We start from the raw sequence: 13,995 nt of genomic DNA on the forward strand, positions 1-13,995 counted from the left end.
AGTTGAAAAATCGAATCTAGCAATATATAAACAGGATATATCATGACCAAATGGGGTTTATCTTGGGAATGCATTATGAATTTCAAGTTCATTATTTGAAAATCAGTTACTGTAATTCACCATAATAAGAGGCTGAAGAAGAACCATATCCTCATCTCACTAGATGCAGAAAAAACTTGACAAAATTCAATATTTATTCATGGAAAACAAACCTCTCTTGGGGCTGGCCCGGTGGTGTAGTGGTTAAGTTTGTGTGCTCTGCTTCAGTGGCCTGGGGTTTGCAGGTTCAGATCCTGGGCGCCGACCTAGCACTGCTTGTCAAGCCACACTGTGGTGGCATCCCACATAAAATAGAGGAATATTGGCACAAATGCTAGCTCAGGGCCAATCTTCCTCACACACACAAAAAGAAAACCCCAGAAAAAACCAACTCTCAGCAAATTAGGAATAGAAAGGAATGTCCTTTACTAAAGGTTATCTTAAGAGACAAAACAAAGCAAAAACAAACTAAAAAACACCCTATAGCTAACATTGTAGTTAATGGTGAGATACTAAATGTTTTACCCCTAAGACTGGGAACAAGGCAAGGATGTCCTCTCTTACCACCATTATTCACCGCAGTCCCAAGTGCTAAGTCCTAGCCAATGCGGTAAAGCAAAAGAAAGACATAAAAGACATGCAAACTGGAAAGGAAGAAATACAACTGTTTCTATTTGAAGACAATGTGATCTTCTAAGTAGAAAACCCCAAAGAATCTACAAAAAAGCTCCTAGAATTATTGAGTAATTTTAACATAGTTCCAGCCTACATAATCAGTATAAAGTTTATTCATTTTTATATTTGAGTAATCAATAATTGGAATTTGAAATAAAATTTTAAAATACCATTTTATTACCCCACCTAATAATAAAATACTTAGAATTAAATTTTACAAAATATGTACAAGGACTGTTTGTTGAAAATGGAAAAAAAACCCTGGTAAAAGAAAGAAAAAAATAATGGAGCAATATACTGCATTCATGGGTTGGAAAACTCATGTTTTCATATCCCCTCAATTTTATCTACAGATTAAACACAATCCCAGTCAAATTCTTAGCAATCTTTTTTGTAGATATCACAAAACTGATCCTAAAATGTGTAGGGAAAGGCAAAGAAATAGAGTGGCCAAAACAGTTCTGAAGTAGAACAGAGTTAGAAGATTCACGGTACCAGCTTCAATATTTACTTTAAAGCTTCAATAATAAAGACAGTATGATACTTATTGGTGAAAAGATAGACACAGATCAGTGGAATAAAATAGAGGGCCCAGAAATAGTGTCACACAAATATGGTCAGCTTTATTTTTATAAAAATGAAAAGCAATTTAGTGGAAAAAGGGTGGTCTTTTCTGCAAATGGTTCTGGACAATTTGATGTCCATATGCAAAAAATAGGAACCTTGACACACACATCACACCTTTACAAATATTAACTGAAAATGGAGCATAGACATAAGTATCAAACCTAAAACTTCTAGGACAAAACATAGAGGAAAATCTGCATGACCTCTGTAAGACAAAGAACATGACCTTGTGTGACAAAAAGCATGATCCGTTCCATTTTGGATTCCACCTTCATTCTCATTGAATTTATAAAAATTTACATACAATAGAATTCATCCTTTGTTCTGGATAGTTTTATGGATTTTGACAATTTCATGTATTCACCAGCAGAGTACCATATATAAAAGTTTAGTAACCCCAGATTTTCCAGGGTGAGTCTACTTTGTAGTCACTGCCTCCCCGACCCCGGTCCCTGGTGGCCACTGCTCTGTATTCTGTTCCTACAGTTTTATCTTTCCCAGGATATTGTTTAAATGGAATCATGCAATATGTTGGCTTTGGGTCTGGCTTTGTTCACTTAGCAACATGTATTTAAGATTTACCCATGTTGTGTGAATCAACAGTTCACACCTTTTTACCACAGAGTAGTATTCATTATATCGACGGACCACAGTTTGTTTATATATTCACCTTGCTCAGAGATGAGGTGAGGCTGAGGAAAGGACATGGGTGAGGGGAGGGAGATGGGCACTGCAGTGAAAGTTGCTGAGGGAGCAAGAACCACACCTGGGGAAATGCGGTTATTTCCCCTTAAACATGCAAACATGTCCCTCCACTTTATTACATCTCCTCATTGGGTCATTCTGATTTGAGTCCTGTATCATTTTACCACCAAACTTGATGTTTTTATTTAGAATGATTATTTCAGTTGAATCTAGTAGTAGCTTAAGCAATAAAGGCATTTATTATCTCCCTTAACAGGAGGATTGGAGGTTGATTCCAAACTGTTTCCATGGCTACTTCATGTCATCAAACCTAGGCTGCTTCTGTCTTTTGTTCCATCACCTCTAGCAGGTCACTTTTTGTTCTCATGCTTGTTACCTCAAGGTATAGACTTGATTGCCAAATATCCAAGCATCATATCCATGTTCAAGACAAGAAAGAGGGTTGAGCTTTATTCTCATGTCTATCCTTTTTTTTTTTAAACAGAAAACAAAAATTTTCCATAACCCTTCCCCCAGTAGACATCTTTTTTTTATTTTTATTTTTTTTTATTGAGTTAATGATAGGTTACAATCTTGTGAAATTTCAGTTGTACATTAGTGTTTGTCATTCGTGTTGTAGGTGCACCACTTCACCGTTTGTGCCCACCCCCCACCCCACCTTTCCCCTGGTATCCACTAAACTGTTCTTAGTCCACATTTTTAAATTCCTCATATGAGTGGAGTCATACACAGATTATCCTTCTCTAGCTGGCTTATTTCACTTAACATAATTCCCTCAAGGTCCATCCATGTTATTGCAAATGGAATGATTTTGTTCTGTTTTGCAGCTGAGTAGTATTCCATTGTATATATGTACCACATCTTCTTTATCCGTTCATCTGTTGATGGGCACTTAGGTTGCTTCCACGTCTTGGCTATTGTAAATAATGCTGCAGTGAACATTGGGGTGCGTAGGACTTTTGGGATTGCTGACTTCAAGCTCTTTGGATAAATACCCAGTAGTGGGATGGCTGGATCGTATGGTAGTTCTATTTTTAATTTTTTGAGAAATCTCCATACTGTTTTCCATAGTGACTGCACCAGTTTGCATTCCCACCAGCAGTGTATGAGGGTTCCTTTTTCTCCACAACCTCTCCAACATTTGTTATTATTAGTTTCAGATATTTTTGTCATTCTAATGGGTGTAAGGTGATATCTTAGTGTAGTTTTGATTTGCATTTCCCTGATGATCAGTGATGATGAGCATGTTTTCATGTGCCTATTGGCCGTCCGTATATCTTCTTTGGAGAAATGTCTGTTCATGCCTCCAGCCCATTTTTTGATTGGGTTGTTTGATTTTTTTGTTGTTGAGTTGTGGGAGTTCTTTACATATTGTGGATATTAAGCCTTTGTCAGATATATGACTTGCAAATATTTTTTCCCAGTTAGTGGGTTGTTTTTTTGTTTCAATCCTGTTTTCATTTGCGTTGAAGAAGCTCTTTAGTCTGATGAACTCCCATTTGTTTATTGTTTCTATTGTTTCCCTTCTCTGAGAAGGCATGGTGTCCGAAAAGATCCTTTTAATACTGATGTCAAAGAGTGTACTGCGTACGTTTTCTTCTAGAAGCCTTATGGTTTCAGATCTCACCTTTAGGTCTTTGATCCATTTTGAGTTTATTTTGGTGAATGGTGAAAAAGAATGGTCAATTTTCATTTCTTTACGTGTGGCTTTCCAGTTTTCCCAGCACCATTTGTTGAAAAGACTTTCTTTTCTCCATTGTATGCCCTCAGCTCCTTTGTCGAAGATTAGCTGTCCATAGATGTGTGGTTTTATTTCTGAGCTTTCAATTCTGTTCCGTTGATCTGTGCACCTGTTTTTGTACCAGTACCATGCTGTTTTGATTACTGTAGCTTTGTAGTATGTTTTGAAGTCAGGGAGTGTGATGCCTCCCGTTTTGTTCTTTTTTCTCAGGATTGCTTTAGAAATTCGGGGTCTTCTGTTGCCCCATATGAATTTTAGGATTCTTTGTTCTAATTCTGTAAAGAATGTCATTGGGACTCTGATTGGGATGGCGTTGAATCTGTAGATTGCTTTAGGTAGAATGGACATTTTAACTATGTTTATTCTTCCAATCCATGTACATGGAATGTCTTTCCATCTCCTTATGTCGTCATCCAATTCTCTCAGAAAGGCCTTGTAATTTTCATTATATAGGTCCTTCACTTCCTTAGTTAAATTTACCCCAAGGTATTTTATTCTTTTTGTTGTGATTGTGAATGGTATTGTGTTCTTGAGTTATTTTTCTGTTAGTTCGTTATTGGAGTATAGAAATGCTACTGAGTTATGCAAATTGATTTTGTACCCTGCAACTTTGCTGTAGTTGTTGATTACTTCTAAGAGTTTTCTGATGGATTCTTTGGGGTTTTCTATACATAAGATCATGTCGTCTGCAAACAGTGAGAGTTTCACTTCTTCCGTCCCGATTTGGATTCCTTTTATTCCTTGTTCTTGCCTGATTGCTCTGGCCAGGACCTCCAGTACTATGTTAAATAAGAGTGGTGATAGAGGGCATCCTTGTCTCATTCCTGTTTTCAGGGGGATGGCGTTCAGTTTTTGCCCATTGAGTGTGATGTTGGCTATGGGTTTGTCATATATGGCCTTTATTGTGTTGAGGTAGTTTCCTTCCATGCCCATTTTGTTCAGAGTTTTTATCATAAACGGCTGTTGGATCTTGTCAAATGCCTTCTCTGCATCTATTGAGATGATCATGTGGTTTTTATTCCTCAGTGTGTTGATGTGGTGTATCACGCTGATTGATTTGCAGATGTTGAACCATCCCTGTGTCCCTGGTATGAATCCCACCTGATCATGATGTATGATCCTTTTGATGAATTGCTGAATTCTGGTTGCCAAAATTTTGTTTAGAACTTTTGCATCTATATTCATCAGTGATATTGGCCTGTAGTTCTCTTTTTTTGTGGTGTCCTTGTCAGGTTTTGGTATCAGCGTGATGTTGGCCTCATAGAATGTATTAGGAAGTGTTCCATCTTCCCTAATTTTTTGGAATAGCTTAAAAAGGATAGGTATTAAATCCTCTCTGACAGTTTGGTAGAATTCCCCAGGAAAGCCATCCTGGGGTTTTATTCTTTGGGATGTTTTCGATTGCTGTTTCAACCTCTTTCCTTGTGATTGGTCTGTTCAAATTGTCTGCCTCTTCTTGATTGAGCTTTGGGAGATTGTAGGAGTCCAAGAATTTATCCATTTCCTCTAGGTTATCCATTCCGTTGGCATATAGTTTTTCGTAGTATTCTCTTATACTCCGTTGTATTTCTGCAGAGTCTGTTGTTATTTCTCCTCGCTCATGTCTGATTTTGTTTATTTGAGCTTTCTCCATTTTTTTCTTTGTAAGTCTGGCTAGGGGTTTGTCAGTTTTATTTATCTTCTCAAAAAACCAGCACTTTGTTTCATTGATCCTTTCTACCGCCTTTTTCGTTTCAATAGTATTTATTTCTGCTCTGATTTTTATTAATTCTCTCCTGCTGACTTTGGGCTTTATTTGTTCTTTTTCCTCTAGTTTAGTTAGGTGTAGTTTAAGATTGCTTATTTGGGATTTTTCTTGTTTTTTAAGATGTGCCTGTATTGCAATGAGTTTTCCTCTTAATACAGCTTTTGCTGTATCCCATATGAGTTGGTATGGCATGCTATCATTTTCATTTGTTTCCAGGTGGTTTTTGACTTCTTCTTTAATTTCTTTAATGATCCATTGCTTGTTCAGTAGTGTGTTGTTTAGTCTCTACATCTTTGTGCCTTTCTCAGCTTTTTTCTTGTAATTAATTTCTAGCCTTATAGCATTATGATTGGAAAAGATGCTTGTTATTATTTCAATTTTTTTAAATTTGTAGAGGCTTGCCTTATTTCCCAACATATGGTCTATCCTTGAGAATGTTCCATGTGCACTTGAGAAGAATGTGTATTCAGCTCTTTCAGGGTGGAGTGATCTATATATGTCTATTAAGTCCAATTGTTTTAGTTTTTCATTTAGCTCCACTATTTCCTTGTTGATTTTCTGTCTGGATGATCTGTCCATTGATGTGAGTGGGGTGTTGAGGTCCCCTACTATTATTGTGTTGTTTTTAACATCCTCCTTTAGGTCTGTTAATAGTTGCTTTATGAATCTTGGTACTCCTGTGTTGGGTGCATAGATATTTATAAGCGTTATTTCTTCTTGATGAAGTGTCCCTTTGATCATTATATATTGTCCCTCTGTGTCTCTCTTTACCTGTCTTATTTTGAAATCCACTTTGTCTGATTTAAGAATTGCAACACCTGCCTTTTTTTGCTTGCTATTAGCTTGAAGTATTCTCCTCCACCCCTTCACTCTTAGCCTGTGTTTGACCTTGGGGCTGAGGTGTGTTTCCTGGAGGCAACAAATTGTGGATCTCATTCTTTAATCCATTTTGCCACTCTGTGTCTTTTTATTGGAGAGTTCAATCCGTTTACATTGAGAGTGATTATTGATGCATGTGGACTTAATGCTGTCAATCTGTCGCTCATTATCTTGTTTTCCTGCGTTTCTTTTCCTGTGTGCTTTAGCCTACACATTTAATACTGTAGTTTCTTATGCTGGGTTTCTTAGATTTTTCCTTATTTATGATTTGTGACTCTGTTCTGTATTCTATTTTAGTGTCTACCCTGAAGTTTGTATTTAGAATCTCGTGTATAATATAGTCTATTCTCTGGTGGTCTCTTACTTACTTGACCAATACTGATTTAGACCCTTTGCTCTTCCTCTCCTAAATAATTATTTTCATTTCTTATTCCAGCTCGTGTTATGAATTTGTAGTTAGAGTGAGAACATCGTCCTTGTTTTGGTAGTTTCCTTACCTTTACCCTAATGCTATAGTTGAATATTTGCTATCCTGTTCTGGTTCTATCCATCGGTCTCCCTAGTCTGTGGATTGTGGCCCTTCTCTCCCTTTTTTCTTTTTTCAGGTATGAGAGCCTTCTTGAGGATTTCTTGTAATGGAGGGCTTTTAGTTACAAAGTCCCTTAACTTTTGTTTGTCTGGAAAAGATTTAATTTCTCCCTCATATCTGAAGGAAATTCTTGCTGGATAGAGTATTCTTGGCTGAAGATTTTTATCTTTTAAAGCTTTCAATATGTCACTCCATTGTCTCCTAGCTTGTAAGGTTTCTGTAGAGAAATCCACCGAAAGTCTGATAGGGGCTCCTTTGTAGGTTCTCTTCTTTTTTCTTACTTCCCTGAGTATTGTTTCTTTATCTTTCTTTCTTCCGATTGTACTACTATGTGCCTTGCAGTAGGTCTTTTTACATTGATAAATCTAGGAGATCTGAAAGCTTCCTCTACACACATTTCTCTGTCAATCCCTAGATTTGGGAAGTTCTCTTCAGTAATTTCGTTAAGCACACTTTCTGTTCCATTTTCCTTTTCCATGTTCTCGGGAATTCCTATGATCCTTAAGTTCTTACTCCTCATTGAATCCACTATCTCTCGGAGATTTTCCTCGTTTTTTTTCATTCTTAGGTCTCTTTCTTCCTCTCTCTGGAGCCATTCAGCCTGTCTATCTTCAATTATGTTAATTTGCTCTTCTATGGTGTCTACACGGGCATTGAGGGAATCCGTATTCTGTTTTATCTGGTCCATTGTGTTTTTCATCTCTAGTAATTTTGTTTGATTCTTCTTTATGATTTCAATCTCTTTTGTGAAGTAACTCCAGAACTCATTGGCTTGTTTCTCTATCTTTCTGTCTACTTCATTGAGTTTTTTGATTATAGCTGCTCTGAACTCATTATCACTTAGTTTACCTAATTCCAAGTCCTCAGGACTTAATTCTGTGTTTTTATTGTTTTCCTTCTGGTCTGGGGCTTTTATAAATTGCTGGATGGTAGAGGAGCGGTTTTTTCACATGGTGGTAGAATTCTGTTGCAGTTACAGCCTGTCGCCACTAGATGGAGGTCGAGTGCCTGCGCATTCTGAGTTCTCCGCCTTCGGGCAAGATGGTGGCGCCAGTGGCTTTGCCGGGAGGGAGGGGCTGCTGTTCTTGTACACTGATCTGGATTCAGGTCAGTTCTATTCTCTGGTCTCCCGAGGCCCTGGGTTTATGGGCTCCCCGCGCATGGAAGCTTTCCCCCCGTCAGTGGGTTTCCACTGAATCAGCGGCAGGAGTCCTGGATGATCCCCCGGTTGTGCAGCCCCTCCCCCACTCTTTCCCGGACCGCGCAGCAGCAATCGCAGACTCTAGGGGAGGGAGCGATGTTCTCTCCTACTGTTCCAGCGCCTCCGAGGCCATCCGCAGGTTTATGTTCTCTGCCTTCTTGGCATTGTAGGTCTCTAACGTGTTGGCATTAGACTTATTCTCTGAAATTCAGTTTTTCCAATCCTTTGTTGTATTTTGGAGGGGAGAGAATCCCAGGTCAGCTCACCCCGCCATTTTGCTCTGCCCCTTCTCCTTCCCAGTAGACATCATCTTCACTCCTGTTGACCAATACTCCGTCACACTGTAACTCTTAGCTGTGAGGGATGCTGGGAAGGTGAGTACCTGGCAGCTGAGTGGAATGGGATTATCCTCATTGACCTAGGTCAGTCGTGATTCATCCTTGGGAGAAGGTACATTGCCATGATGATAAAATTGGGATTCAGTTTTCAAGGAATAGTGTGTAGGCAATGGCTATTTTTAGACAGTAACATTATCTGCCACATTTGGCCTCTAGTCATATGCTGGTTCTCCATCCTTAGGAATGTATCACCTCTCCTTTACAGAATTTCACAGTCCTGGTGCTGAGGAGCTACTTAGAGACCATCTTATTCTGCTGTCCTCTTAAAGGATCACTGTCCAGGGCGACAGTGCTTGTTAGTGGCAGAGAGAGGACTGGAAGGCAAATCTCTTTGCTCCCAGGTCGCTGTTCTTTCCCACCGTGATCCATCTGGCCTAAAGTTTCTTTTAAAAGAGCCTTAGGAGAAAACTTCAAATGTGTGACCATTAAAACAAACAAACAACAACCAAAAAAAAGCAGGACAGTAAATTAATAGATAAATTTTTCTCTATCAAATTAAAACTGGGAAGTGGGCTGAGCATGGGGTGGGGAGACATCTGTGTTGCTACTTACACACTGTGGTATTGTTTGAATCTATTGCAATGGTATGTGTTTTCTTGATTAAATGTGTATTTTGGTAAAAATAATATGTGAATGTTGGTTTAAAAAAATCGAATAGTGCTGCTAGTGCTACTAGACTTGTCGTAATAATAAGAAAAACTATAGCTGTTTCTTTTTCCCCCATCACTAATTCCTGTTCCCAGAAAGAACCACTTTCAACCCTTAACTGCGACTTGATTTATTTATTCAATTTTCTAAGTCACATGTTTATCCTGCTATCATTTGGCACTTTTCAAATTTAGGCTTTCTTTTTTTCACTATGGAAAATAAGATTTAACTCTCTTACCACCACCAATATCTCTGACACACATCACTCACACACACAAACTTCTTACTCCTTCCTTGAAATACAATTGTGTCACCATTTTGGATAAATTTCCATTTTATTTACTTAATATATCTTTTTAAATGTCTCAGTACAATAAAATACCTTAGGTGTTTTGCGTTTTCACAATTTTCTTGGTTATGTGCTTTCCTGAAGCTACGTGTCTTCTTGCTACATGTGAACTATTCATTCTCTGATACAGAGCTATTGATAAATTCATGGGATGTTTCCCACATAGGCACTCAGATTTCTTTTTTTTTAATAGTGGCACCTGAGCTAATAACTGTTGCCAATCTTTTTTTTTTTTTTCCTTTCCTGCTTTTTCTCCCCAAATCCCCCCGGTACATAGTTGTATATCTTAGTTGTGGGTCCTTCTAGCTGCGGCATGTGGGACACCACCTCAGCGTGGCCTGATGAGCGGTGCCATGTCCATGTCGAGGATCTGAACCAAGGAAACCCTGGGCCACCAAAGTGGAGTGCATGAACTTAACCACTCGGCCATGGGGCCAGCCCCTGTACTCCTATTTCTGTCCACCTTATGCCTAAGCTCCACATGAGCATACCAGTCATCCTTTACCTATTAGCACCTCTGTGGTCTGAATATTCTTGGCTTTTCTGATGGATCCAAGTATCATTTTGCTACAGGGTGACCTTTAATTTACCTTGTGGGTGCAGGTTTCTGAAACCACAAAGCACCCTGGTCTAATGGCTTTTATTCTCTTCTCCAGCGCTGCCTTCTCAGGCCCTGTCCATTCCCAAAAAGAAGAGGAAATGACTGAGTCCCAGGTAAATTTTTAATAGTGTATTTGTTACCTGCCTTATTCTACAGTGCAGTTTAAGGTGATTGGAGTAATCCATACAGTAAATTGGAAAATCCTATATAGATAAAACATACTTTCAAAGCAAATAGAGTTGGAAGATTAAGACCAGGGAAGAGTTGAAATATAGTTATGCAGAAATGCATTCATTCAGAGAGATTAAAGCTGGGCTTCACTTTCAATTTCAATAATTTCATTATTATATTGGTAAAGCAAACCAGAGCAGAAATTCATTGCATAATTGGCATTGTACTTAAGGATAAAATATTGCTACTCACAGCAATATGGAAAATCTCACAAACACGTGGAGTGAAAGAAGCCAGAAATAAAAGAGTTCATTCTATATGGATCCATTTGTATGAAGTTTGAAAACTAGGAAAACTAATCTATGAGAGAAGTCAGAATAGTGGTTACCCCTGAAGGAGTATTTGCTGGGAAAGAACATGAGAGAATCATCTGGAGTGCTGAAAATGTTTTGTATTTTGACCTGGGTGGTGGGTACACAAATATATAAATGTATAAAAATGTGTCATTTTATACTTAATTAATACATTTTGCCTCATTATTCTATGCGTGTCATACCTCATTTTTTTAAAAACAAAAACTAGCATATCTGAAGAAATAAAGAGATGTCTTTCTGTCAAATGACCTTACATAATTATATTTTTTAATGGGCATTTGGTATAGATTGGGCTACAATCTAAAGTAATAATTTCTTGTAAATTCTTATAATTTTAGTCCACTAGAATGTGAACAGGGAGAATGTTTTATTTGGTTTATCGCTGTATCTCCAGCCCCTAGAACAATGCCTGCAATACATGGTTTTTCTGAATACTTGTCATTTTAATACATTGAATCCATGGCTCCTTATTTCTTCTTTATTTTACTCTTAGAATAAGTAATATCTGCCTCCTCTTCAAGGATATTTCCTTTTCCTCAGAAATTCATCCTTTTTCTTTACACATACTTTAAAATCTTTCTCTTTCAGATTTATCCTGCACTCTTAGCTATTGAACATATCTCATTTTACCACCTTTCTACCCTCAGCTCAAAGCTTTGGTATACTAAGATGCACCTTTCTTTGACCATGTGTCCCTATCTAGCAGCTTTTCTATATCTCTAGTTTTTTCCTCAAACTCAGTTAATTTTCAAAGTGAATACACCTGTGTAACCAGCACAAGCAGTTGATCAAGAAATACAACATTACCCTAACACCCGTTCAACTCCTTGTGTACTTTTGCAAGTCATAAGTCCCACCCCAAGGGTAGCCACTCTTCAACTTCTATCCCCATAGATTACTTCTACCTATCTTTTAACTTTATATAATGTATGTATTCTGTATGTGGCTTCTTTTGCTTAATACTTTGTCAGATTCATGTTGAATTCTTGCAGGTAGTTGTAGTTCATTTAATTGAATTGCTGTATATTAGTTATGTGAATAAACCACAACTTTATCTATTCTATTATTGATTGGCATTTAGGTAGTTTTTATTTTGGGACAATTACAAATATTGTTGCTATGAACTTTCTTGTTGCACAAATGTACACATTCCTTTGTATATATGCCAAAGTAGAATTGCTGAGTCGTAGGTTATTCATAAGAGCAGCTTTTATTGATACTGCCAGACAGTTTTCCAAAGTAGTTGTCCAAAATTACACTCTTAATAGCGTATGAGAGCTCCAGTTACTCCAAGACAACCATCTCGAGTGTATTTTCTATGCTCACTAGCCTGCCTTTTTTTATAATACCAAACTCATAGGCAATAAAAGAGAAGCTCAACTAAATTTGCATTCAGAAAAATTACATTTTCCTTTTTGATACAATCACCATAAATAAAGTAAATTGGCAAAACTTGGCAACAATTTTAGTAATACATATGGCAGACCCAGTCTGGTATTTAAATACATATTTACAAACCAAATTAAAATCTAGTAGGAAACTGTGTACAGGAGGTGAAAAAGAAATTCACGATTGAAAAAATAAAAGAGAACAAATGCCCAAGAAAATTGCAAATAATAATAAAACTACTGTCTATTGTTAATCAAAGCTTTACATGGATTGCCTTATATAATCGTCATAAGGAGTCTGTTTTCCTTTTTTTTTTCACGAGTGAGGAAGCAAGCACAGAAAGATTTGAGAAACTGGCTCGAGGGCAGAGGGGAAGGATGTGGTGGAATCAGGCTTCAGTCCCAGGCAGTATGACTGTGAAGCCTCTAATCTTAACCGCTGTCTCTGTGTCTCACTCATTAATGAAATGCAAATAAAATGATTTTTTAAAAAAATCATCAGATTAGTCCAGTTTTTAAAAAGTTCATCGTGTCTCGAATCTGATCACTTGTCAACATTTCCATAGATCTTGCTGTAACTCAGGCCGTATCGTTTCTTACCTGGAAGTACTTCAGTAACTGCCTACTAGTCTCCCTGCATCCATTCTTGTCATTCTCCATGGAACAACCAAAGCAATCATTTAAAACCTAAGGCATTCGCTTCTCTGCTTAAAACCATCTAATGGCTTCCCATTACACTTGGAATAAAATTCAGATTCCTTACTGTCCGTTACAAAACCCTACATGATATGCCTTCTGCCTGTGTCTTTACCATGATCTCATGCTACACCCTCCCTCATTCACTGTCTTTCAGTGATGCTACCATATTTCTCCTGTTGGAACAGACCAAGTTTCAGGAACTTTGAACATGCTATTAAAGCTACTAGAAAAGATCAATATCCCAGGTCAAACAGTCAGGCGTCTCTTACGCAGCCTTTTTGTTCTCTTCAGGTCTTCAATTGATTGGATGAGGCCCACTCATATTAGGGCGGACAATTTGCTTTACTCAGTCTGCTGATTTAAATGTTAATCTCATGTAGAACACCCTCACAGACACATTCAGAATAATGTTTAGCCAGACTGTGGCCCAGTGTTTATGTGTTTATCTGTTTAACACATAAAATTAACCATCACACTATCTTATCTGACATATTCACGTGTTTATGTTTTCATTTGTTTCTCCCAAGTAGAGTGTAAGTTCCAAGAGGGCTAGAACTTAGGTCTTTCTTACTGCTGTATTTTTAGGACCTAAACCAGTGCTGGGCACATCTGGTAACTCAGTAACATATTGACTAAAAACCCGTAACTCCAGGGCTCAAATAAGAATTATTTTCTCGTGCTCCTCAGTGACAATTAACATTCATAATGAAAACCTCAAGTCCTATAAGACCCTCGAATCACCTCTGAGTTATCAAAAAAAGGTTCAATCATTTAATCCTTCTGTTCCATTGTTTTAACATATAGTGAAAATATGTTGTGTGAAATAGGAGATGTACGAGGTGTTGCTGACCGAGACTACATTAAAAGAACTTGACACACTCTACCTAGGTGTTGAAGAAGAAGGAGGAATCAAAACTTACTGCCACAGTTCCATTTTTGGAAAAAGGTGGTTAATGTTGCTGTTAACCCAGATGGGAAAGTTAATAGCAGATGCTGAGTATGATATTATTCCTCACAAGCCTACTATGGAATAGGTAATGTTTCCTGAGATAGTGAACTATCAGAGGCAAACTCCCAACTGGATTCTAGGCAGTAAATAAATGTATGATAATTAGAAAACCACAATTTTCTACTAGAGAGTTCTCTAAGTTCTCAGTCTGTCAA

At 37.7% G+C, this 13,995-nt stretch overlaps 1 protein-coding gene across 4 annotated transcripts in view; it reads left to right on the plus strand.

The window, feature by feature from the left end:
• LOC106780877 (zinc finger protein 569) overlaps positions 1 to 13,995 on the plus strand; it is a 58,253-nt gene that overhangs the window by 16,340 nt on the left and 27,918 nt on the right. For 3 of the 4 annotated variants that reach the window (XM_014733056.3, XM_070224171.1, XM_070224174.1), the window contains exon 3: positions 10,255 to 10,312. The exons of the other annotated variant lie outside the window; for it this stretch is intronic. In XM_014733056.3, the coding sequence (XP_014588542.3) occupies positions 10,255 to 10,312 (58 nt within the window). The remainder of the gene's footprint in view (positions 1 to 10,254; positions 10,313 to 13,995) is intronic. 4 annotated transcript variants of the gene reach the window in all.

Source organism: Equus caballus, chromosome 10 (genome assembly GCF_041296265.1).
Source record: "Equus caballus isolate H_3958 breed thoroughbred chromosome 10, TB-T2T, whole genome shotgun sequence".
NCBI classification, from domain to species: domain Eukaryota; kingdom Metazoa; phylum Chordata; class Mammalia; order Perissodactyla; family Equidae; genus Equus; species Equus caballus.